The sequence below is a fragment of the Ictalurus punctatus genome, chromosome 23, assembly GCF_001660625.3.
Source record: "Ictalurus punctatus breed USDA103 chromosome 23, Coco_2.0, whole genome shotgun sequence".
In the NCBI taxonomy this organism is placed as follows: Eukaryota; Metazoa; Chordata; class Actinopteri; order Siluriformes; family Ictaluridae; genus Ictalurus; species Ictalurus punctatus.
This window is the reverse complement of record NC_030438.2, coordinates 20,008,895-20,035,028: the sequence shown is the minus strand read 5'-3', so window position 1 is coordinate 20,035,028 and position 26,134 is coordinate 20,008,895. Positions and strand designations below refer to the sequence as shown.

Sequence of the window (26,134 nt, the reverse complement as noted above, 5' to 3'; positions counted from 1 at the left end):
TTAAACGGATAACCCGGAAGTAGAACAGCGCAAGCTGCAGGAGCGCGTGAACGCTGCTCGTGTTGAGGAGTACCACACTGATGCTCTTATCCTTGCTATGCTAATGACTGCGCATTAAAATGAGCTGCGGTGTGTGCTGTAGATTAAACGCAGACGTTTAACACCGCGTGTGTGGAGAAGGTGACGGAGTGACGCGGTGTGTCAGTGAAGGAGGCGAGTTCTGGGAGCGCAGTGTAGATCACAATGAGTCCTGAGCCGAGCTGATTAGCAGTAGTGCTAACTAGCTTAGCCGAAGTTGATCAGTGCGTTACTGTGAAAGGTACAATTTCATTTCCATGATTAACACACACACACACACACACACACACACACACACATATATAAAACATAAACAGTCACTGAGGGGCTGTTGAATGAATTCTGTATGACTCGGCATGTTTAGATGATGATGAGGAGGAGGAGGAGGGATAAAGCGTAGCTCGTGTTGAATACTGTTTTGTTTTTGTTTTGCAGGTGAGATGGAGAACTACAGGAAAGCGGGCGTGGTTGAGCAGCCGTGTCTCTGTCCGTTTGCCGACCTCCTCCATGATGGCACTCCCGTGGTCCGGGTTCGAGACGGCAGCAAGATCCGCAACCTGATGCGGTTCGCTCAGAGCCGGATGGAGGGCCGAGCGGAGAAACCGCCAGAGGGTGGCGGAGGTCAAGAGGAAGCGGAACCGAGCGCCGAATCGCAGCTGTGCCGCCAGATCGTGTTCACGGGCGTCGGCCCGAGCGTCTCCAAGGCCATCACGTGCGTGGAGATCATGAAGCGGCGTGCGGGGGGGCTGCATCAGGTCGCGGGGGGGCTGCATCAGGTCACGCGGCTGCTCTACAGCTCGCTGCAGGAAACGTGGGAGCCGCTGGAGCCGAGCGCCGGCCTCGAGAGCATCACCGTGACCCGGAACGTCCCCGCCATCTGGGTTCTGCTCTCCAGAGACCCGCTGGACTCGAACGCGGCCGGATACCAGGCACCCGGGAGCTTCGACGCGCTGTGGGTGCAGGCCGCCGCTAAAGAGGATCGAGAGAATCAGAGGAGGAGGAGCGGAGGAAGAGGAGGAGGAGGGGGAAGAGGAAAAGGACCGCGCAGACACACGATGCGCCCCAGAGACGAACGGAAAACTTCAGGACAAGCATCAGGAGCGCACTGAGGCTACCGCCGCCCGGTTTTACCAAAAACAGGCGGAGCTTAAGTTACGCTTGGCCGGCGAGGTTTTACAACATCACCATGATAAGAGTTGATTATCACGCTCGTTTGTGAATTTGGCGAGCTGCGTAACGTCAGAGAGCTCACGCTGGACAAGTCACGTCTGTAATCTGTTCCACAGAGTCGAATTATCACGAGCCTCACACTGAGCTAAAGAGATGAAAATAACATTTACGAGTGGTGATGTCACGATCGGGTTTTAAGCTCCGCCCCCATCGAGTATTTAAATCAGGACACTAGAGAGGTTTTGGCCGGAATGGGTATAATTTTTTTTATTTAAATTTTTTAAGAGAACAAAAGGATTATTTCAGAGTTAATGAAGTTTTTCTTTATTAAGTCATTAAAAAGAACAGAACGTTCCCGTGTGTTTGGTTTTCGGGGTGTTTAAGTGACATGACAGTAACTTTGTTGTACTTCCTTTCCCAAAGAATAATGAGCTTAAATTTGAGCGTTTTGAAGTCTATAAGATGTGGAAAAAAAGACCAATGTGAACAGAAAATACTAATAATTGAAGTCTTTCTGTGTTCAAAGTGTGACGATTTAGCAGAATTACATCAGAGTAAAGCTCAGAGTCTTGTTTACTTTCATCTTGGTTTCAGCTTAAAGGCATAAATAAATTGCTCTGTTTGTAAAATATTCATATTTTTATCTGAAATAAAAGCTCGTTGCAGAATTTCTTTGGTTCGAGCTTCACTCGGTCATCCACGTCCAAAATCCTTCATTGATGTAAATACATCATTAAGCTGTTTACACTTTGTAAAGCGAAAGACATTTAAAGCCACTTATTTTGAAATACGGAGTCTTCTTAAGGAAGACTTTAACGTCCTAAATATAAAAAGACCGATCCGTCCCTCCAGGGTTTTACGATCGCAGAAATTAATCGAGCAAACTGCGATGTTCCGAGGAGCGCGCGATTTTTCAGAATGACCGCAGTTTTGCGTCGAGACGTGTCATGTGACGTCATCACCATGCCTTCTTTGAGTCACGTGCGTGGAACACGAGTACAGCTAAAAGCTCTCATTTAGCAACAGACTCCACTGCGAAAGAGCGCACGACTATTACGTGCGTGCGATTGCGCTTTCGGCGAGTCGAGTCGTTTTCGACTGCACAGTAGGGTAGTACGGATATCTGGGCGCAGCCTTAGGGTTAGGGTTAACCCAAGGGTTAGCTAACCCTTACACCTAACCCTAGTCATGACCAAAAGGATTCACTGATTCAACTGATTCACTTAATGAAAATGGAAGGATTCTCGGTCATGAATCAAGAGATTCACTGACTCAACTGATTCAATTAAAAGAAAAAAAGGAATGATTCTTGGTCATGCCTGAAATGATTCACCGATTCAACATATTGAGTGAACGAGAGAGGAGTGAAACTCCTAAACGATGATAAACGAAACGGTGAACTGATTCAGCTGTTTCACCGAATGAGAGAGGAGTGAGTCTTGGGCCTGACAGAAATGATTCACTGATTCAACCGATTCACTTAATGAGAAAGGAGCAAAGCTTCGTCCTGACCAGAAAGGATTCACTGATTCAACTGATTTCAACAAATTCATTACAGACTGTTGCAAATATGAATCATATACAATTCAAAGTGTACTCACAATGCAATACCTAACCCTACATAAATAACGATGAAGGTTGTGTGTGCGTAGAGAAATGTAGGGCTTTGGCTTTGGCACGTTTTAATCTTGTGACTCTTTCAAAATGGCTGAATATTTCTCAAACAAAACATAATCTAATCTGGGCTGATTAAAGGACGAGACACCGTTTGGTTTATGTAGCAAAGGGAAATATTACGAATTCAGCAGGAAGTACTGAATTCAATCCTTAACAGAAGGAATTCCTTTCCGCTCTCAGACGTCTGATTCGACCCGAAGATTCATACTTTAGATCAGAATCTGGGCATGTTTTCACTTGGGCACACACCGGAAGCCGGATTATATTCTGAAGTGGTGTGATGGATTATGAAAGGGGTTTTATCATTCCGTAGAGAAAGCACACCGCCTCTTGTGCTCCTTGTGCTCCTGTCTCTGAGTGTTATGCAAAAACGGTGTGAAAATTCTGAAGTTTGAAAGTCAAATGTGTCCAGTTGTGTACGTGAGCTGGAGGATGGACACACACACACCCAAACACACACACACACACACACACACACACACACCATCTACGCAGTCGGTCTGGAGGTCCGGGGTGTGTTGCAGGTAAACGCTTTCCTTCTTCTAACGATTGTTCTTATTTAAACCGTGAATGTGTTTGTAAATTCGATTTGATCCTGAGGTGCAGTTCGATTTGACCACATTGGTGTGTTGTTAGGATTAACACCATGTCATGTAGAGATTATACACTTAAAAACGACTCTAGCAGGCTGATTACACGTTATAGGTTTCCCTCAAGGTGATTAGGTCTGGTTGAGTTTTTGAAGAGAATTCTTTTCAGACGGCTGGCGTACGTTTGTGCTACGGTGCAGTTGAAAATGTAAAGAGATTACGTTAGAGTCACTTTCAAGTGTACATTTTGTGGTTTATCCGACAGTATAGTGGTGTGTGTGTGTGTGTGTGTGTGTGTGTGTGTGTGTGTTACCATCACACAGATCTGTGTACTGTAATCATCAAGCAGTTACTCTGTAGAACATCTGAAGAGGTAAATAAATAAAAACAAATAAATGAATAAAAGTGTAATAGCACTTACACCTCCATGTTTTGCAGTTCTTTCCCTTTCATACTGTATAACAATCCTGTACATTTCTTATAGGCATTTATTTTATTTGCTCATAACGTAGGTGTGTTTATGATTATTATTATCATTATCATTATTATTATTATTCCAGGAGATTCAGTACACACACACACACACACACACACACACACACACACACACACACACACACACACACATATGTAATAAAACAGACGCTGATTTGTGTACAGTGTTGAGGAAGGTCAGGTTCACACTTTTGTTACGCAGATCAGAGTTCAATGCAAATACACGGCAGGCAGAGCCGGCTAACGTAAACTCACCACGGTGAAGATTTCAGAGGAGTTTTCTTAAAGGTTGTACATTCTCCGCAAGAGGGTGTGTTATGATCTGTGATACAGATAACCCACTGCCACTCAGAACGGACACCGGGGCTGATATGACAAAAAAACCGCTTGGGTTTGAATGTGAGTTTATTCTGTTCTACATACAGAAAGGATAAATACGCACGGATACTCCAAACCTGTTCTCAGAAATGAGCCACAATGAAACACCCCCCCCCCCCCCCCCCAACCCCCGACCCCCCGACCCCCGACCCCCGAGTTATATATCGTTTGGAAAACAAATGTGACTAATAATTGTAAAAACATTTTTAACATATACAGTTAACTTCCAGTACAGTAATAACGGCTGATTAATGCTTTATTCATTTTTATTTATTTATTTCTTTATTTTTAGCAATTTGTTTTCTTGGATAATTAAAAATAAACAGATAGATAGATAGATAAACATTTAGATAAACAGATAGATAGATAGATAGATAGATAGATAGATAAACAGATAGATAAACAGATGGATAGAGAGATAGATAGATAGATAGATAGATAGATAGATAGATAAACAGAGATAGATAAACAGATAGATAAACAGATAGATAGATAGATAGATAGATAGATAGATAAACATTTAGATAAACAGATAGATAGATAGATAAACAGATAGATAGATAGATAAACATTTAGATAAACAGATAGATAGATAGATAGATAGATAAACAGATAGATAGATAAACATTTAGATAAACAGATAGATAGATAAACAGATAGATAGATAGATAGATAAACAGATAGATAGATAAACATTTAGATAAACAGATAGATAGATAAACAGATAGATAGATAGATAAACATTTAGATAAACAGATAGATAGATAGATAAACATTTAGATAAACAGATAGATAGATAGATAGATAGATAAACAGATAGATAGATAAACATTTAGATAAACAGATAGATAGATAGATAGATAGATAGATAAACAGATAGATAGATAAACATTTAGATAAACAGATAGATAGATAGATAGATAGATAAACAGATAGATAGATAAACAGATAGATAAACAGACAGATAGATAAACAGATAGATAGATAGATAAACAGATAGATAAACAGACAGATAGATAAACAGATAGATAGATAAACAGATAGATAGATAAACATTTAGATAAACAGATAGATAGATAGATAAACAGATAGATAAACAGACAGATAGATAAACAGATAGATAGATAGATAAACAGATAGATAAACAGATAGATAGATAGATAAACAGATAGATAGATAGATAAACAGATAGATAAACAGACAGATAGATAAACAGATAGATAGATAAACAGATAGATAAACAGACAGATAGATAAACAGATAGATAGATAGATAGATAAACAGATAGATAGATAGATAGATAAACAGATAGATAGATAGATAGATAGATAGATAGATAGATAAACAGATAGGTAGATAATGTGGAAGTTATGTATAAAGTAAAACATCTTGTATAGGGATAACTGTAATAATGGACAGCTGTAATTTTACGAGCGGTTAAAGAGTAAAGCGAGAGTAAAGCGTTTATTTACTCGATAAATACTTTAAAGTTCTTAATGTCAACATGTAGATAAAATGAATTAAGTTAATTTGAAACATTTCAAGTGAATTTATTCTCGCATTACATGATAAATATTACATGGTCATTATGATTTTATTTATTTATTTGTTTTGCGGGAAAAAGTTTCAGGTAACATTCCAGTGTAAAGAAAACTGATCCTCGAAGCCCAAACCACAGAGACGTTTATTCCAGGTGGAAAACCACAGCAGATCATGTGTGTAGAAAATGCAAACTATCTCTGCCATTTACAAATTTCCTTCACACACGCACACAAAACCAACCCTGACACGCAAATCTGACGCGTGACTTCACCCCAACTGAAAAACCTCAGTAGAAAACCTCATAGAATTTGTCATGCTTTTAATGGTTATAATGGGAATTGTATTAGTTTTAATGGAAACTGTAATGGTCCCTATGGGTCTCTACTAGTAATTTGTTGCCTTCTATTGGATCGAATGTTATGTCTACTGGATACCATTAAAAACCAGTAATGGTAATGGTTTTAATGGTTACCTGATGGTTTGTAATGGTATTTGTAGTGGAAACCATTAGAATTTCAGTGATGCTTTCTATTGTTTTGGGGGTGTTTTTCCAGCAAGGACCACTAGCTATTTTGTGTGTTGTGACCGTGATTAACATGACAACGCTGACTTTATTTACACAACATTCAACAAACCCATCAAGAACCTTATTTTAAGAGTGTACCAAATACCAAGATAGCTGAATGCTAAACGCCAGACAGGTTCTAGCTACTTAGAAGAAAATAACTGGTTCCCCCAGAGGGATAACTGAAGAACACTTGAGGGTTTTAAGTAGTGTAAGAACGTAGACCCCCTTTAGGAAGCAACAAGCGCTCTTTGAGGGATCTTATCATTGGTTCCTCATACAGTTAAAGAGTCTTAGCATCTTAAAAGGGTTCTACTTGGAACCTGTTCTGATAGAGAAACATTATGTTATACGGTTCTCCCCGGGACCATTACAACTACAGAACTGAAGGTTCTACATGAAACCCTTTGTGCTGGAGAAAAACCTTGTTGTAGGATCCTACAGTACGTGGAACCTTTAAGGTTTCCTCCAGAAGAACAACCAGAACCCAGATTTAGAACCCACACTTTAAAGTAGAGCCTTTTTAGGAAGCTTAGCTATCTTTCTGATAGAGAAACACTTTGCTGTAGGCCTTTACGTGGAACCTTCAAGGGTTCCCCACAGAGGTACAACTAAAGAACACTTAAGGGTTCTAATTTATTAAGAGTTTGGTAATCTGATGCGTACTGCAATCGTTTTGAATAGTAAATGCAGTGAAAAAATGAAATGTCAGTTAAACAGTTAAATAAAAGATGTGTGTGTGTGTGTGTGTGTGTGTGTGTGTGTGTGTGTGTGTGTGTTTCTGTCTTGTTCTACAGCTCAGAAGATATCACAGAGTCCTGAGTTTAAGGAACCCGGCCCGTTAGGAGTGCCTGGTTCTCCGGTGTAATCATGTTTCCCATCATACTTATTATGTCAATATTATGTCACGGTAGGTCACCACTTTGACTTTATAGTAGGATTGTCTATTGCGTAATGTGGTTCTCCGTCACTAGTTCTGCGTGTTCCAGTTCCAACAACACGTTCTTATTCTGAAATTCAGAGGTTGGGAATCTCCAGAGTACACTAATAACCGAGTGTGTTTGATTTTAGCAGGTCACGCTGTTGACTACGGTACGGACTTTGTCACGGCGTTTCCGGAGAACCTTGCTTACTACTTTCCGGCAAATCTCGTCCTCAGTCTGAAAATCACCACCTTCGTCCCTTACACTAATGTTCAGATCATCAGCAACGGTACAGTTATTAACAGATCGTCCGTGAGCACCCCGAAGGTGTTCGTTGTGAATATTCCTAACTTAGAGGTGAATCAGATCGGCTTCTCCTTTAACGCGCTCAGAATCACCAGCAACTACAATATCACTGTGGTTTCAATGAGCAGTCGAAGAGACAGCATACAGATCAACACTGTTCCACCTACAAATCGTCTGGGAGTGGAATATCTGGTCCCTGCCCCTAATTACAACACGCTCGCTCTCCAGCTGAACAAATATAACGAATCCCGATTCATCAGCTCGACCACTGAGCCGACGCAATTCAGTTTCAGCCTCATCATTATTAACGCAGAAAATGTTACGAACGTCGTCACCGTGACCCAAACATCACCTACTCCGGGAAATGGTGATATCAAACTAGACCCATTTGAGCTGATCCTGCTGCCAAGCAACTGTTCCTATTCTAAAGTCTCATCTTCTGCAAAAGTGGCTGTGATCATTACCAGTCCGTGTGTCGACACCCAGAATTGCAGGTGTAACATGGTTGCACACCAACTCCTACCAACCAACTTGATGGGAACTGAATTCTTCTTCCCTTCCTTGAAAGATCAACTTCCCTTCACCTTCAGCCAGCTGTTCGTAACGTCAGCCGACAGTGTCGACCTCAGCTCTGGCTCTGAGAAGAAGACTGTCGCAGCTGGTTCCACAGATCTGCTTCCTTTTTACCCAGAAACCGGAAGCCCAGTCCTCACAACAACGCAGCCAGCGTTCCTCAGCTTAGTCAATCCTGGCCTCATAATCGATCTCATACCGAAAAACATGTTTTCTGGCTGCTACTTGGTACACACCACCTTGCAGTCGCAATCACAGGTTTTAATCATAGTTGAAACGGCCAAAAAAGAAGAACTCCAAATCACCTCTAATCCTACGACCACTTCTCCTGGCAGTAGTTTATCCTGGAAGGATGTCAGTGGTACATCGTACTCATGGGCTTTAACGCCCCCGAACTGTAAGTCATGCGTTATTTGGCATCCTACCTCGCCAATTGCGGTGTACATCTTGGAGACGTCGCCTTCGGGGGTGATTTATGGAGGGCCGGCGATTTCTGTAAACGACGAGCCAGGTAAAGTCCTGCTTGAAGTCCTGCAGACTATAAAAACTGTCAACGGCAATGGTATCTTACATGATGATGTCATAACTGTGCAATTAATCTGTGTTTGTTTGCTCCACAGACCCCAACGGTTGTGTTGTGGTTCCCATGGAATTTGAACTTAGTAACGTCACAATGAGTTGGAGGGAGGCTCGGGTTCAGTGCATCAGTAACGGCTTGGCGCTGGTGAGTCCCAACATCAACTACACACAAAACAAAATGGCAGCTGCACTTAACAACATGAACGTGGAAGGTTTTGCGTGGCTTGGCCTCCGACGCAACCTTGTCACCTCTGAGTGGAACTGGCAAAATGGCGCCAATTTCGACTTTGCCAACTGGGACAACGGCCAACCAACGGGCAACCTGTGTGTCGGAATATGGATGGAACCGAATGGGAATTTCACATGGCGCAGCATACGCTGCTGTGAGTCCATGCAACCCCTGTGTGTCCGAGATTCGGTCATCTTCAACAGCGTCGATTTGATTTAGTCGAGCACCACCACCACCAGCTCAGGTCCAACCACCAGCTCGTCTATAGAACTACAGACCATGCCCGTCAACCAACATCCAATCATCGACGGCAGCTGAATTATCTTCTTCATTTCATGTTTACTTAATCACTGTTGAATGCAACCTACCTTTTTAATAATAGAAAGATATAATTGGCTCAAACTGTTAATCAAACCTATCAAACAACAACAAATCAAATCAAATCAAACAACATCTGCTTTCATCTGCTTCAAACTTTGAGCTATGAGCCATTTATCCTAAGCATCATGTATGCTAACAGTGCTAATGAGCTATTTTAACTTCTGCTGTAATACAAATTTAAAGATTGCTGTTTGGAAACTTAAAAGCTACAGTAGCAGCTGATGCTAACACGTAGCATTCGCCATTTCCAACGTAGACAGATTCGGTGCGTGCATGGTCAGCCATGTTCTCATCCGAATGTTGAATTAAACCGTTGCAGACTTTCCAATAGACATTTCTGTCTGAGCAAAGTGGATGAAATCAGATGGCGTTGCATTCGACTATCTGCTTTAAATATCTCTTTCTGTAATTGTGACATGCAAATAAATATCGCAATCATATTATTTACTCAACTAAGGGAATTTTCCTTACAATTATTCTAAGTGTATTATACGTTAATGGAAACTTAGCTTTACCTGTATCCTGTAAACATATGTCCTATACATACATTATTATATGCACATGTAGATGTGAAGCAGTTCCACGTTAGCATCTAAAATACAACCTACTTATAGTTTAACACTACAGATCATTTTAGTCCTAGCCGGCTTTTTACTGTAGCCATAGTTTATATTTTAAAAAAAATGAATAAAAAAGTCTTTGTCTGTCCTCACTGTATATTAAGGAATATGTATGCTGTAATAAAGGGGAATGAATCTACAATATAAGAATAAATAATGTCTGGGTAATTTGTCGCACATACATAAAACACCATGCTCATGAAAATTTAACAATCACATTCTCACACACACATTTTAAAGAGGAAGTGTGTATTTTTTTAAGCAGTACCGTCGTCGTATGCTTTAAGAAATAAACAGGAAAAATGTCCAGGGTTTATTTTTAAAGGAATGACGAGGACAGCGTATGTCAGACACGGATATCAAATATAGATATACTTAAAAACCAAAACAGTAGACGAAAAATAGTATAAGCTTTATTCAGTCTGGATGTAGAGGTGTGTAATGTAAATATAAGCGGCCTGTCGCTGGGATTTTAGTCTGAATCTGTGAAGTCAGTGTGAACACATCTGGAAAGTACAAAATGAGCAGCAGAAATAACTCCAGGTGTTATATCTACTGTATATCTCTCATGCATGTGAACGGACACGCCGGTGAAGTTGTGTTAGCGATATCTTGTGGGAAAATGAAGGTTTTGTACGGTTTCTTTATTATAAAGACACTCGAGGAAGCGCTTGCCCTTTTCCGTCGTCTGCTGTCGAAACCAAACACGAACCGAGTTCAAAACACAGAACAATAAACGTCTGGATGACGTGTAAATGGACGTGTCAGAGAATCGATGCTTCTGAGGGTTTCAGGGAAGTTACTGAGTTCCCTCCACAGGTACAGACTATAGACCACGCCCCCTAGAGTATGCACCTGTAATGAAGGACAGGACAGGAAGGAACAGTGTGTTAAAATGACGCTGTGGCGTGACGAGCATACGTCCAGGGCGAAATTTTTTTTATTGATGTGATTTGAGAGTCGATCAGGAAAACAAAAACGAAATAAAAAATTCACGGTACATAGTGTAGTCATGACCTTTTAGGAGTACAAGGTTTGAGTTTATTCATGGGAATGTAATTAGTGCAAGTAAGAGTACAAGTATAATTATTTTTAGACCATAATTCTATATAATTATGACATAGCTACTTTCCATACAAAAACATGTCAATATTTGTAAACAACATGCCAACCACATGACAATCAATCCTAGAGGGGCGGAGCTTGGTTTAATCAAGGTGCTGATCGGTTTTATGGGTTCCCACTTAACATTAAAGCTGTATTTACAACACGTTTTGGAGAAACGCTTACTGAGAGTGAGAGACATCATTTGGTCGATTGATTCAGACTTTTGGACCCAACATTCCATTTAATGAACAAACCTCCCAGACCTCCCAGGAAGAGAAGCAATTTAACTGCTAATGCTAACCCAAGCAGCAGCGGTACGGTTAAAGCATCACCACTGTTGCTGCTGGTTTTGGACTTTTCTGGACTCGGGGGCAGAATGTAGACCGTAGCCTGGTCGTTGCCAAGAGGATTGGATGCTGTGCAGGTGTACTGCCCCCCTGGCTGGATGTCCAGGAGCTGGCTGGTGGTTCTGTGGCGATCCGGAGCTTCCTGTAGGAGCGGGGCGGCTTCGTTATCTGCATCGAGAACTTCATCTAAACCCGTCCACTGGACGTCAGGTAGCGGAGACCCCTGTACCTGGCACAGGGCTTTGAGACTTGTGTCTACGCTGCCCCCTATGGACAAGCTTAAGATCCGTGGTGGAGCTGGATGTAAACAAATACTTTAACACACAACTGACACACGCCTCTAGTTCAAGCTCTCTTGATTTTTCGTGAATTATAATACACTGCTTTATTATATCATTCATGGTTGGAGACTTCAGCACCAACTTTAACTTTACTCCGGCTAGCTAGCTTAATAAGTATCTAGATTATCTAGTTTATATAGATATCTGGCTAGCCAATAAAAACGTAGCATGGAGCAGAACTTTACATTTGATTCAACTTCAACATAGCTAGAGCTAATGATTTTCTAAACAACTGGCTAATTTTTAATACTACTCATGAACAAACCTATATAAACTATAAACACACCTATATAAAGAATAAACCTCTAAGAGATTTCTATTCATGAGTTCTTGTTACCTTCCACTCGGAGCCGTGTGCCCATTTTGTTCTCGTAGTTGGCATGCGGTTGGTCGGGCAGCTCGACGCTGCAGTAGTAGCGCCCGTTGTCCTGCAGGCCAGTGCCGCTGATACGCAGAGTCAGGTCATGCTCTCGGTGGTTTCCCTCCAGCCGGTACCGCTGGTCCTGGTCCGGTCCGGTCTCGCATTGCTGGCTGCCATTGAGGCTGGAGCAATGGAAGAGCACGGTGCTGGTGCGGGTGTGGCCTAGACGCCACACCACGTTCATGGAGGAGTGTAGGGTGTGTGCAGGGTGTGTGAAGGAGCAGGGCAGCACTGCGGGGTAACCCTCGATGGTTCGCACCTCTGGGGAAACCTGAATGGACCAGGTCTCATCGTAGGCTGATAAAGCTACCGATGAAGGAAAAGGACAGTTGCAAAAAAAGAACCTCACAGCGTTAGTTTGTATTGGTTGGTAATGGTTTGTAATGTTAGTAATGCTTCGTAAAGATCTGTTCTGGTTTGTAATGGTCTGTAATGATACATCCTAATGCTTTAACATGTGTTATACTGGAGTTTAACGATCCCTGATGGTGAATGTGTTCTAAAACGCTGTGGTTTATTGGAATTAATGGACTTTTGTGATATTCAGATCTGTAATGGGAAAAAAAGCACAGATACTGTATATAACTAGCATGAATATATTTCTAGATAGAACTTACAAATTTTCCATCATGGACCTGGATTAGTCCTTTATGGTTAAATGAGTTTGATGGAAATCATTAGGCCAATTCACATTAGAAAGAGAATGTATTTTTTTTTTTTCCGGCAGATTACAGAAGAATAACTCGAATCACTCGATCAGCTCATTTTCTTGACATTTATTCGTTCAAACAAATAAATGGATCCACACGATCAGCGTCCTACAGCTGATTGAGAAATGGTTCTTACCCGAGAAGCTGATCATGAGCAGCGTGACGGTGAAGCGCAGGATGTCCATGGCCAAGTCGAGCCGTTCGTCTGGTGGCTGGAAACAAGTGTTGAGTCTTTAAACACAGACAGTCGACATCTCTGACTCACAGTCACACGACACACATCAAGAGTACACTCTGAGCTTTGTCCAACACTAAGTGCGTCCATTTTACATTAACTTATTCGTGTCATGGAAGGTTTTCATGTCAGTCCTGAAGGTCCATGAAACACTACTCGCTAATATTCATAACGATCACGGGAAATAACTTGTTTCACGGACGTTCCACATCATTAAATGTAACTACAAATGGATAAAAAGTATGACGTCTTTAAAATGTTTAAAAAAAAAAATATATATATATATCAAGAATCTGTGGCAAGTTTTTTTGGTTTAAAACCCCTAGGGACATGCTGTTACAGGAAAATAACAACTTCAAGGTGGTAAAACTGACTCCACTTCATCACAAAACCTAAGCTTCCTTCTGTTTTCTCGAGAACAAATTTGTTTCTTCCTGTTTATAGCAAACACACTCACTGCTCTCCACCAGCACCTACACAATCACCATGACAACAAACACAGGAAGGAAATGATTCTGTTCCTTTCAATGTTACTTTTTAAAATGTATTTATCTATAAGAAAAATGGAAAATGCAATCATCACTCCTACATTAATGCAAAAAAAGTACATAAAATATAGGACTTTTACAGTACTTAAATATAAATATTATATAAGTATTAATATAATATGTTAATATGACACATTAAAAATATGGAAGTGTCCATGAAATTTTCTCTAAATCTAAAAATCCTCCAGTAATTTGTTTTATAATTTTAGAAACTACTGTTCCTTCCAAAATGTTTTTTTTTGTACGCTTCATTGATTATATAAGCACAACAATAAAAGAACACATGCAATGAGCTCTAAGCTCAAACATACAGGGACATTGTATAGTTTTACTTAACCCCCCCCCCCCCCCCCCCCAAACAAATGCTTTTTATGTGTATTATTATGTATAATCCCAAATGGCTTCCTGATGCCTACATATTGTGCACTACATGAGGCATGGAGGAATGGATTCCATGCCATATCAGGTGTGTAAGTGGAGCCATTTGGGATTCAGATCTCCATTCCTGTACTATTGGTGTACTAAAAATATTGAAATTATAACCTCTATACTCTATGTACTGTATATCATCCTACTTGTCTCACATAATTGCTATGTATGTGTCTTGACTTGAGTCTATGTAGTGCACTATATATCCAATATAGAGCTATTTCACTGCAGTAGTACACTAGATGTACATTTCTAATAGCGGGACATGTGGTCGTCACAGAGTTATTGAAGGAACTCTGAGCTCCAGCTGTCTGATCCTATTCTGAGTGGAATTCCGGTTGTTATTTAAGGTCCTGTTTAATGAGGGCCATGACTGACACTGCGGAGTGACTGAACACAACAAATGGTTGCGTGACTACATGTTTAGAGCACTCCGGTCATTTTGTGAATTGAATTTGTGCGTTGAATTCTGGATTCTGATTGGTCAGAAATTGTTGATTAATTTTCTATAACAGCAGAACAATAATCTATTATTATAAAGTCTAATAATGAACCCAAAGTAAACCAAAGTAAAACTAATCGTTGATACGGTGAAGTTTTATGGAAGGAGTCTCCAGTGTCAGTGCTTTGTAACAGTCAGAGCTAAAGCTGTAACTTTACGGTAACTTTACGGTTAAAGCTGTAACTTTACGGCATCTGCAGGACAGAGGAGTTTACGCCTCTTTGTGGGTTCTCTTTAATATGACGAGCTGCCATTTTTGTTGTCTTATTAACATCCAGAGAAAAAAACATAATACTCGATAGTACTTGTAGACCGTGACCTAGTGAACCAGTATCAGGATGTATTTACTGATAGAGGAGTCAGTCAAAGGGCATAAATGTAAATGTAAATGTAAAAAAGAGAGACTTCAGTTGTGAACGTGTGCTTCAGAAATGTAGCCTGGTATTCATAAATGTATAAAAGTGCAGAAATTCTGTTATAAGGGTTAAACCAATGAAACTCACAGCTGCAGATTTATTAATCTGATTATGGATTGTTATTAAATATAACCAAAACCGAACTGATGAATGAATCGCTGTAAAGCCCGCCTACCGAGAAATCTGATAGGTTAGTGAGCACAAAGAGTGACCAATCAGGACGCGCGCTGTCTCTCTCTCTCTCTCTCTCTCTCTCTAAAAAAAAAAATCGGGAAATTGTATATAATTTGCGGTCGTCAGGGAGCCGCTATTACAATGCAGGAGACTCCGGGAACTTGTTTCCAAACCATTTTATGAATATTCATAATTTTCAAGTCTGGAAATGAGTAGCGTTTAATCTACCTGTGTCGCTTAAATTACCCCCCCCCCCCCCCCCCCCAGTTCTTTCTAAAGAGTATTAAGAATAATTATCAAACAAAATATCGTTGAATAAGTCAATTGAAGACACTTTGCCCTTATTTCGCCTCAGGTTTAACATTAGCATCTAAGGACTGTTGAGAGCCAACTGCGCATGCGCAGGAGTAAAACTGAAGGGGAAAAAAGTGGACTAGCCTTTAGCTATAAAATAAGCAAGCGTTATTCAATTTTTGTTCATACAGGTGTGAAATTCTGCTTGAGTGAGCACCGGGACTGATTTAATTTTCAAAAAGGACGTGTTTTCAAGTCTTAACGCAGCTCTAAACCGCCTACTGTAACAAACTCATAGCGTTTCTTTGGACGTCGCCCTGACTGAGCGCTTCCAGTGTTTGCTATGTGTTTTAAACCCCGCCCTCATCCTTATGGCTGTGTCCCAAACGCCTACGCTTGGAAAATGTAGTGCACTATGTAGGGTAATGGAAGCGTTTAGTTGTATTCCGAGTGTAAACTGGTTGGACCTGTAGTTGGTATGATGTGGTTTAGACTTTAGCCGGCGTCACGCCCCAAAAAAGTTTACAGCCGGACTCTGGTTAAGAGCGGAACATATTCATTTACACACTTACACTTTTACACACACTCTTATACTGTAACCCATAGAAGACCCTTAACATTTCTTTATTTTAAGAAAGAAAATGTCGCACACGGTTGTTACGACCACATCCACGACTGCGACTGCGACTGCGAGTTCGTCGGATGGAGGAATTTTAAACCTCGGTTATTGTCGCTCTTTTCCCGGATTAATAAAATTGGCCCAATTGGTAAGGAAATGACGTCATTACTGTACTTATCATGAGCTTTTATTGCATAAAGATGTCTTTTAAAGTGTGTACATTCCACCTTACTGTGCACATGCCGTATTAGTTCTGCAGCCACGAACTTCTCAGTCGTGTGCCAGACATGACCCAGTATTAAAGCAGCGGTCCGTAATGTTTTTAAACCGTTTCTAGACTGGGAGTACTCACATGACTGTAAAGATAGCTTAGAAAAATGTTGATGTACAAAACTGATATCAAGCAGATTTCACTTAAAAAAATAAAAATAAAGCTTCGGTTTGCATTTTTTCTGGCCCATGGATCTAAATCCTACTACAGCACCTCCAATACATTAGAGTACTACACTGAAAACCCTTTGCCTGTGTTGAAACACGTTACTGAAGAACACGGTCTGCTGACCACGTCTCGGAACATGTCGAACCTGGAGGCGGATGAGCTACAACAGCAGAACAACATGAACAAGAACAGGTAGCTGAGGCTCGTAGCTAGGACGAATCTCGATTTCTGCCGAGGCAGACAGATGGTACGGTCAGAATTTGGCGCCAACAGGATGAATCCGTGGACCTAACCTGCCGTGTGTCGACCGTCCAGGCTGGTGGAGGTGGTGCGATGTTGTGGGGAATGTTTTTTTTACGCATTTTCGGCCTATTAATATCGACAGGTCGTGGCTTGAATGCCACAGCGTATTTGAGTATTGTTGCTGACCGTGTGCATCTCTTCAAAGCCACAATTTACCATCTTCTAACAGCTACTTTCTGCCATTAATAGATAACGCACCATGCCACAAAGCAAAAGTAGATCACCTTTAGGAATGGGAGCTTCACAGCATGAAAGTGCACCTGAAAGAATCTACAGGAACTGCATGATCAACATGGAGCATAATCTCAAAGGAACGTTTCCAAAATCTCATGGAATCCATGCCATGAAGAGTTGAGGCTGTTTGGACCGCGAAGGGAAGCCCTACCCAGTCTTAGTATAGTGTTCCTAATAAAGTGCTCCGTGAGTTGCTGTTTCTTTCTGCTCAAAACCACCATGTGACAAACCTTCTCAAAAAAATCTTTCACAGAAAGAAGGGAATCTTTTCTGTTTTATTAAAAAAAAAAAAAAAAAGAGAAGAAGATATAAACAACGATCTGCAAATGTTCGTTGAATTTTCTCCGCAAGAGAAACATCACGAAACCGTGAAAATTTCATACCGGAAACATTTTATAAACTTAACACCTCTAGTAAACAAGTAAGAGGTAACCATAGCAACAACGGTATAACGGCAGTCTGATGACATGAGCAGGAAGTTAGCTCGAGCTGGGAAGTTGAGTAAATGCAACGAGTGTGAATTTAACCTTACTCACGTAACGTTGACATTTTATTAAAATGAAATGATTTATGAAAGGCAGAGATCAGATTTCATCCTCGTTTATTGTTGCTTGTCCAAAAATGGTACATTTTGGTTATTGATCTTATACTGAGACACGACTTGAACAAGGCTGTGAGCTTTTGTTTATATGTGAACTATTTATTAGAAATAAAACCGTAGGCATAATAACTTCTTGGTATTAAATATGAAAAACTACACGCAGGTGTTAATGCATTCCAGATGAATCAGATTATATACCGTGTGTGTGTGTGTGTGTGTGTGTGTGTGTGTGTGTGAACAGGTGACCCTATTGATCGCCTTCCTGTGTATCCACTGCGCCCCCACATGGACGCATTACGACGGGTATCGCTACTTCGAGGTGGTCACGTTGTGGTTCTTCTTCGCCTTCCTCATCTTCTTCCTCATGTACGTGTTCAGGCTGCAGGCCAAACTCGCCTGCATTAACTGGACGCTGACGGTGAGTGGACGTTCGCGTTATTCCGGTTAGCCGCACACGGCAGGTTTCAGAGACGCGGGTCTGACCGCACGGTGGCTTTTTTTTATTTTTATTATTTTTTTTATACACCGCAGGAGTTTTTTCACTACGCCTTGGGCACCATCCTGATCTGCATCGCCTCCATCATAGGAGCAGTGAAGAGCTACAACTTCTCTGCTCTCCTGGCTGGATCTGTGAGTAATCTTTCATTAGATCTGTGTGATGAATAAAGGAAGGAAAACGTTGCATGTCACATCACCGTGCTGCCATCAATTTAATCAGTTTAATAAATCCTACCTGTGGCATATTTTGAAGAAAGAAAAAGAAATTGTCAAAAAAAAAACAAAAAACTTTTCTGGCTTTCTAAATTAAGACTGGAGGTTTTAAAAATGATGATTATTATTATTATTTTTCTTGCAGTTTAAATCTGAGACAAGATCTCAAAGCGATCAACATCTCAGCGCTCAGATATCAGAAATAAAATTACGGTCTCCACATGAAGCTCTGAGAAGAGAAACAGGAAGAGGAAATAGAAATAATTTTTGGTTAAAACTAGAGTTGTGGTGAGAGAAGAAGGAAACACACACACACACACACACACACACACACACACACTCACATTGTTACAACGGAAATCCTGTGCCCCGCCCTTTCGTAACCCATCAGTAACTTTATTACATTTACATAGAAAAAAAAGAGATTTGGGGGGAAATGAGGCCTTAAACAGTGTCTGTTTATGTAAAACACTTCATATAAGATTATTAATTTGCATATATATCAATATAAACATCAGTCCACTTTTATTTCTCATGCTGTTCTACAGGTAAAAATACAAATTAAGGGGAAAATATGTGAACGTGCAAAACTCATTATAACATGACACATGACGTATTCCAGTCGAATCACAGCGGGCCTCGTTTATTTACCAAGCAATTAGTACCAAAGCGAGGCCGTGTTCACACGTCACGTCTTTCACCTGTCGCACGGTCTGCTCCATAGGATTATGATGTGAAACGTCACGTGCGAACGCAGCCTTGTGAAGCTGAGGACGTTGGATTAAAAAGATTCAGTAGAAGGTGTGACAGGGACACCAAAGCTGGGAGTGTTCAAAAGAGGGTTGAAATAAAATGAAATTCTGTGTCCGTCTCCTTCGTGCAGCTTTCTTGCACAAACACGGTAAGGATAACGGTTGAACGACGTTTCACGCACGCCACCTCCGGAACCCTGATAGCACCACCGTCCCACAGGGAAAACCCTGCACGTGTGAGTCAGCTCCGTATGCAACGGCGTCTGCTGTTAACGCTGAGCGTCGTGGAAACGAGCATTCTTCAGAATAATACACGTTTAAAAAAAAGTACAGTAATAGATGGCGAGTGTTTTAATCCAGTTTCAGTTTCACAGTAAACAATGGTACAGTTTTTCTGTCTGTACATTTAAAGCAGAGGAACTGGGTGTAGCGGAATAAAACAAATCTCCGGGTTTCCTCTCGTCTACGCTCCAGAGCATTCTGGAGACACGCTAAATGAGTCCTGCAGGCGTGCACAGTGAGGGGTGAAAGGTTAAATCTGGGTGCTAATAAAAGTTTTTCTTGTACCGCAGTTGACAATCACATGCATGTCTAAATTGTTTTGCTAATCTTATGCGTTTCTTCTTCTTCTCTTTCTTCAGATTTTCGGCTTTATTGCAACTTTTCTTCTTGCGATCAGTTTATGGACATCGTACAAAGTCACGTGCGGCTCTCGGCAAACCAGTGAGTCTCCTTCTCTTTTACCCCCCCCCCCCCCCCCCCCCCCCCCCCACATTCATTTCTCCAGACTGTTGCTCACTGGCATGTGCTGGGATTTCTACAGTGATATCAGTTATTTTTGCGCTAACATAATCAGTTCAGTTTTACTAAACTGGAGTCGACTAGAGCTCGACCGACTGATCGAACGGTTTTGCCAAGTATTCACAGAATCGGGGCTGAGAAGGGTCCGCTGTCAATATACGGTACGAGAGCGTCCTCTAGAGGCGAAATAAAAACTACCACTGGCAAATTTTGTGGTGTTATTTGAAGTGTTTTTTTAATTCACTTTGGACGTCTCTATTTGTATTCGTTATGTGGAGAGTTACTTTTTGGCTCAGTTTGGATGTCCAAACTGAAATTCCTGCTCTCAGTACATTCAGATCATCCCCCCTCAGTACATTCAGTTTATTTTTTCCAGAGGATGGATTGTATTCGTGTTTGCTTGCTGATTGTTTCTTTTACTGGAAAAGCAAATATATATATATATATATAGGCTATACATTTGTTCTCTATGCAGACAGAAATTCGGGAGAGTATATCTTATGGTCTGAAAAGTCATTTCAATTCCACAGTGAGGATTTTTTTTTTGAATAAAAATGTTTTTTTTTCATTAGTTTTTCATTTTCATTCTGCAGGTATTGCTGTGTAACGGGACCCGATCCAAAGACACAAGAAGGAATAAATTTGATCAGCTACTGTATCTCGAGTGCCTCCGATGTGCTGAGAGTTCAGCCCCGTCCGGATCGCTGCAGCTTATACGATTTGGAAACATTCTCCTTAACCCTAGATTCACACGAGCAGATGTCATTCAGAGTTGGTCTGTTTTGGATGTGTGGTGAACGCTGCTATTGTCGTTTGTTGTTTTTTTTTTTTTTTTTTAGGGGGTGGCGGCTTGTCCAGCAACAAAATGTTGCTTAAACATCACGAGACATTCACTATCGTGCATATACATAGAAACATAAAGACTGCCTGTCGCTTGCTCGTGTGAAGGTAAGAACAAGGTCCCAGTGTGAAACAGAGAAGGCGAAGCGTCAGGATTGACTCAGCAGGTTTGAACCGACATGTTACTGAATGTTGATTTTATTATATTCACTATTGCAGTATTAAAATTCCTCATTAAAGAATTTAAAGTTCAGATTCAGTATTTTATACACGAGATTTTTCTTATTTCAGTCTTATTCACTGCAGCTTTGAGGTAGGTTTAAATATACAGTTAATCTTTATTATTATTATTATTATTCCATTTATACCAAAAAGTGTTTTGTTTATTATTTTTTTAAAGATAGTTTTGCTTAAATTTAGACGTCTGGAGTACAGTGCTGGATTTGGAGTGATTCATAGAGTTATTATCAACTTTTCAAAGGTCAATATTTCCTTTTTGTACACTTAAATCACTGTGTAAAGTGCTTTCTCGCGCGCTCTCTTTAAAAAAACAACAAAAACAAACAAACAGGAAAAAAAACAAATCCCACGTTTTACTGTGTTTGCTAGTGGCAAAAATGCAAAAAAAATAATAAATATACAACTATCCAAAGTGTGTGGTGTTTTCTGGTGTTTTGAACCCATTAAAAAAAAAAAAAACTGAATGTAAGCCCTTTTCTGTGTTACATGGCCGGCATTTGCATACTGAACCCTGATTGGCTTTTATATTTTATGATGCAATAACACTTGTGCATTTTTACTATCTCAGAATTTTTTAAAAGGAAAACCCATTGTAGTGGTGATCTTTACACTTGCACTTGGACTGCACACTCAAATTCATTTCCCCCCAAAATGTTCCTTATCCCTATTATTATAATTATGTTTTACACTGTGTTTGATGTTTTTGATATCATGATAAATTATCATTTATATTTTAAATACTGTGACATACTTTTTAAAAAAATGCTTTCAATATATAAACGTAAAACGTCAGTTCAATCAAAAACCAAATGTGGTGTAATGTATATGTGAATCTATAGCTTAATGCCTCTGCGTCACTCCGAGAGTAAACACAGCAGTCTGCATTAGGTTCTGTTTGAAAGTTAAACGCCTGCGTGGGTTTCGGTCTGGCGGGTTGTGACGGGGTGGGACGCCACACTGGCAGGAAAAATCCATGGAAAGAACGAAGCAGAAGGAAGGAAACTGCAGATGGTGATTCTGTTAAAGCTGTACAGCGCCAAAATAACCTACTAATAAATCCTCACTAAAGTTCAGTCATGTTACTGTTTTTCTGCTGGAAATATTCCTCACAAGACTCTCCTCTGCCCAGATTCATGAATAAGACCTCTGTTTCATTTTTGAATCACTTGTATTCAGGTATTCAGAATTGAACATTGAGCAAATTGTCCTGAGGTGAAAGATGTAGAACTACACTATTTATAAAGCCTACTTTTTTATTGTTGAACTTTGTTTAGCCAAGAACAAAAAAAGCCACCCCTCATATTTGCATTGACGCACACCAGCCTTTACAGTAGATGAGTGAACACTGATGTGTTGGGAAAGTGTGAACAGAGGAGGAACAGGAGGTGACAGATAAATGTGAGCTGTTTAGGCTGAACTTCTGTTTGACCTCAAGTGGAAAGAATCTGTCTTTCTCATAGCTAATGGAGGATTAAATGCTAAACGACTCAAGCTCTCAAGCTCCTGTGTTTTGTTTCATGAGGCCATGTGCCTCCTCAGTATATACAACACATAGGCATGATGCTTTGCCAGAGACGTCCAGATTCGTTTTATGTGAATCGAGCAAATTGACTCACGAACATGAATGAATCGAACACTAAAACCTTGCACAAATGTAAACTACAATCTACAAGGATTATCATGGCACATTCTGTGTGATCTTCATGCTGTCTGATTCTGCACATTTGAGGTCTAATCTTTCCAACATCTGAGGTACATCAGACGTTACACTGATGCATGATAATCAGATGATTTGATTCTTTTGCCTGACTCTGGGGTGAATTGATTCGCACGCTTGAAAGAATCAGGAGTTCTCTGTTTTCGCTACATGTCGTGTATTCTCTCTCTCTCTGTGTGTGTGTGTGGTGTTTTTCAGTGAAATTTTGACTCTGTGAAAGTAGGAGTGTGTCTGAAAGGCGTTTTGGGTGCTGAATCAAATGAATAAAAAATGTGCGTATTCCATTCATTAAACTGGTAGTTCGAAAGAATCGGATCTAGAGGCTCACAGACATAGAGTGTTGTGGTGATCTGGGACGTGTGGATGCTGTCGCCCCTCATACAACTAAAATCTTCAAGTTAACACAGAAATGAAATGACTGTTCGAGTCGAGCCATCTTAATGTCGACATCTAAAGGCCGAATTCATCGATGCTAAGCTAGCTACCGAACAGCTAATGCTAGCGGTGTTGCTATGGTAACACTATATTTCGACAGGTTTGGTTGTTGCTAAATAAATCAGGGAGAAAAAAGACGACACTCTGGAAGTGAAATCTCACTCATGTCCGCTTGTGACTAATGTGAGCTAGTTTACTAGCAGCTAGCTCACTTTAGCTAATATTAGTAGAATTTAGCGTATGACAGGAGAACGAGGGGGCGTGTCTAATTTGCATATTTAGGCGTATGTATTAATGAGGATAAAGACGTAGAGATATGCAATTTTAGTCGTTTCTTGGACCTTACACAATTTATTGTACTAGATGGATGATTTATTTTGAGCTAAAACAGAACTAGAAGATGTGTGGAGGCAGTTTTATTTAGTTTTGAGATAGAGATGATGTCCAGTTGCACTTCGTAGTATTGGCCAGTAGGGGGCAGTGCTGTACCAAGAAAATCTTCCACATACCTTCCAATGAATACTAACTAACTAACAAAATAATATAAAAAAAATCCCTGTAGCAGTTTGGTACTACTAAATTCTTTAATGGTGAATTGTAAGCAAAGTTACACAAATACACATAATAATAATAATAATAATAATAATAATAATAATTATTATTATTATTCTATGTATGCACAATACTTTTACTGTATTTGTTTTATTCTTCTCATATATAGTATTTGTATATTTATGGAAAAATGAAGTTTTTTCCTAAATAAATAGCCTGATAATGATAATTGATGGATTGCCTAATGAATACATTTACACATTATTGTAACTTCATGTGATGTACTGAATAAGTTTGTGTTTTACATATATTTATATATCCTGTGTTATTTTGTCATAAAGTTTGCTATATTAAATTATACACTCTTAGAAATGTTCAGTCTCTCTGATGAACCCTTAAAGGTTCTGCGTAGAAGGTTCTGTGTGTTTCCTGATCAGAGAGGTTTCTAGAAAACTCTTTTGGAAGTGAAGAACCTTTTAATTATACAATGAAGGCTTAAAAAGCCTTAAAATAAGTGTTTATACTGAGTGATTACTGTACGTGTGTTTTTTTCATGTCACTTATGACATTGTTATTATTTCACTTTCGGTTTTAATATCCATCACACGGACTGAGTGTGTATACACACTTCCTCTTGGGACATTTCCTCACAGTGTCTGACATTCCGCTTTCTAAGTAATGGAGTTAAATTTAAATGTGACCTTCACTGTTAACGGTGACAGCGCAGTTCAAGGTCATTAGAATAATAAACAAATGTGTGACCTCATGCCTCTGACTCCTGTGTGTCTGGAAGTTAAAACTGGGGTCTACAGTAAGAAATTATACAAAATTTACACAAAATAATAATAAAAAAATATGTGGGATGAAATACACAAAAGCAGATTGTTTTCTCTGGTTTAGGTTTGAGGACAAATACATTTGTATTTATTCTCCAGTTCTAAAAGTCATTTTATTTTTAAACACATGAATTACTTTATTCTTTATTTTAGTTTCAAGGATTTTCTTTATTTAGTCTGACATTTTAATCTTTTTTTCTGTTTTCTCATTTACAGGTTTATGGCAAAAGGAATGTGAATTTCACTGGTTTCAAGGACAAGTTAGTAATAATTAGTCCCCAGTGATCTTTTTAGTGCTTCCATTAGAAATGTATTTACAAGACTTTTTTTTTCAATCGGTTCTTTATTATAAATTTGAGGAGAAAATAACTTCTTCTTTCATCTGTTTTACGAACAAGGATAAATTTACTTCATTTAGTCACAGTTTTTACAGTTAAAGTGCAAAAGTTGCGTTTTATGCTCAAGGACATTAACATAATTCATCCCAAGAGGCGAGCCTACTGTAGATGATGTGAGGGCCCCAGGCACAATAAATGCGTGGGGCCCTTCTGACAGATTTGTGTTGTTATTATGTCTTCATGTTATCCAGAGATTTAGTTGGGACCCTCCTGTTGAGGAAACGCAGTGCACGCGTGTTTTGAATACTTCATTTCTTTATTGAAAACAATCATAAGAACATAGAAAAACGAATAAAGAAAGATGTCCCTTACCCCGGAGGTCCCCCTCCCCCCCACACACTTTCTGCCGCTTGAATTAAACACCTAGACATGATAAGTCAAGCCCACGTCGTCACGTCATTATGGGAAAAAACACATTAAATGTTACATAAACATATATAAATATAAACATTCAAACTAAATAGTTCCTAGGCTCCTACAGATATAATTATACAATGTACATTGAAAAGTATTTAAAACACATCTAACAGAACACAAAGCGTTTACTTTTCACAGCTTCATGGTGTTTTACAAATAGGGCCTAGTTAACGAACTAACTTTTACATTAACTAACTTATTAACTAACCTAAAGTATTGATTGATGAGAGAGAAAGAGACAGAATTCCGGTACTTGCAGGAGTGTAAAGTCCTGAGAGAAGATCAGGAGGCTGCTGAGATATTGCTGCACATTGTTGTAAGATAAACATTTCTGATTATTATCGGGGGCCTCTTGGTTAGTGGGGACCCAGGAACCTGCCTGTCCTGTAGATACACCTCTATTCATCCCGCTCTTTTTTTTTTATCACCGTAATCTCCACCGTTTTTTACATTCAAAGCCTATAGTTTTTATGTTTGTGGACAATCTGAAAATATAACTTTTTTAGAGTTATATTTACACAAGACTTTACAACATTTCTTTGAAGTCTCCCGCCCAGTTTGACACTTTAAGGACATAATAACTCCCTCCGTTTTAGACTCGAGGCTTTG

The 26,134-nt window shown here is 39.9% G+C and overlaps 4 protein-coding genes across 7 annotated transcripts; 3 read left to right on the top strand and 1 right to left on the bottom strand.

Moving 5' to 3' along the window:
- Window positions 1-5: 5 nt before the first annotated feature.
- Window positions 6-1,916, top strand: rpp25l (ribonuclease P/MRP 25 subunit-like). Its single transcript, XM_047150102.2, has 2 exons — window positions 6-319; window positions 514-1,916. The coding sequence occupies exon 2, from the start codon at window positions 519-521 to the stop codon at window positions 1,185-1,187; it is 669 nt and encodes a 222-aa protein (XP_047006058.1). The 5' UTR covers window positions 6-319; window positions 514-518; the 3' UTR covers window positions 1,188-1,916.
- A 119-nt stretch (window positions 1,917-2,035) lies between these two features.
- On the top strand, window positions 2,036-10,279 carry LOC108256289 (uncharacterized). 3 transcript variants are annotated; one of them, XM_017452958.3, is made up of 5 exons: window positions 2,036-3,449; window positions 3,839-3,888; window positions 7,293-7,405; window positions 7,567-8,808; window positions 8,918-10,279. In XM_017452958.3, the coding sequence occupies exons 3-5, from the start codon at window positions 7,366-7,368 to the stop codon at window positions 9,322-9,324; spliced, it is 1,689 nt and encodes a 562-aa protein (XP_017308447.1). In that variant the 5' UTR covers window positions 2,036-3,449; window positions 3,839-3,888; window positions 7,293-7,365; the 3' UTR covers window positions 9,325-10,279. The 3 variants fall into 3 exon arrangements, with proteins under 3 accessions (XP_017308447.1, XP_017308448.1, XP_017308446.1); XM_017452959.3 differs by lacking the exon at window positions 3,839-3,888 and having other exon boundaries at window positions 7,570-8,808; XM_017452957.3 differs by lacking the exon at window positions 3,839-3,888.
- A 252-nt stretch (window positions 10,280-10,531) lies between these two features.
- On the bottom strand, window positions 10,532-13,689 carry si:dkey-11p23.7 (V-set and Ig domain-containing protein). Its single transcript, XM_017452727.3, has 3 exons — window positions 13,169-13,689; window positions 12,239-12,628; window positions 10,532-11,857 (listed from the first exon to the last, which is right to left on the bottom strand). Exons 1-3 carry the CDS (start codon window positions 13,215-13,217, stop codon window positions 11,412-11,414), a joined length of 885 nt encoding a protein of 294 aa, XP_017308216.1. The 5' UTR covers window positions 13,218-13,689; the 3' UTR covers window positions 10,532-11,411.
- A 2,422-nt stretch (window positions 13,690-16,111) lies between these two features.
- Window positions 16,112-21,582, top strand: cmtm7 (CKLF-like MARVEL transmembrane domain containing 7). 2 transcript variants are annotated; one of them, XM_053674837.1, is made up of 5 exons: window positions 16,112-16,397; window positions 18,068-18,248; window positions 18,361-18,456; window positions 19,931-20,012; window positions 20,684-21,582. In XM_053674837.1, the coding sequence occupies exons 1-5, from the start codon at window positions 16,272-16,274 to the stop codon at window positions 20,964-20,966; spliced, it is 768 nt and encodes a 255-aa protein (XP_053530812.1). In that variant the 5' UTR covers window positions 16,112-16,271; the 3' UTR covers window positions 20,967-21,582. The 2 variants fall into 2 exon arrangements, with proteins under 2 accessions (XP_053530812.1, XP_017308109.1); XM_017452620.3 differs by having other exon boundaries at window positions 16,114-16,397; window positions 18,068-18,244; window positions 18,358-18,456; window positions 20,684-21,183.
- The last annotated feature ends 4,552 nt before the right edge of the window (window positions 21,583-26,134 follow it).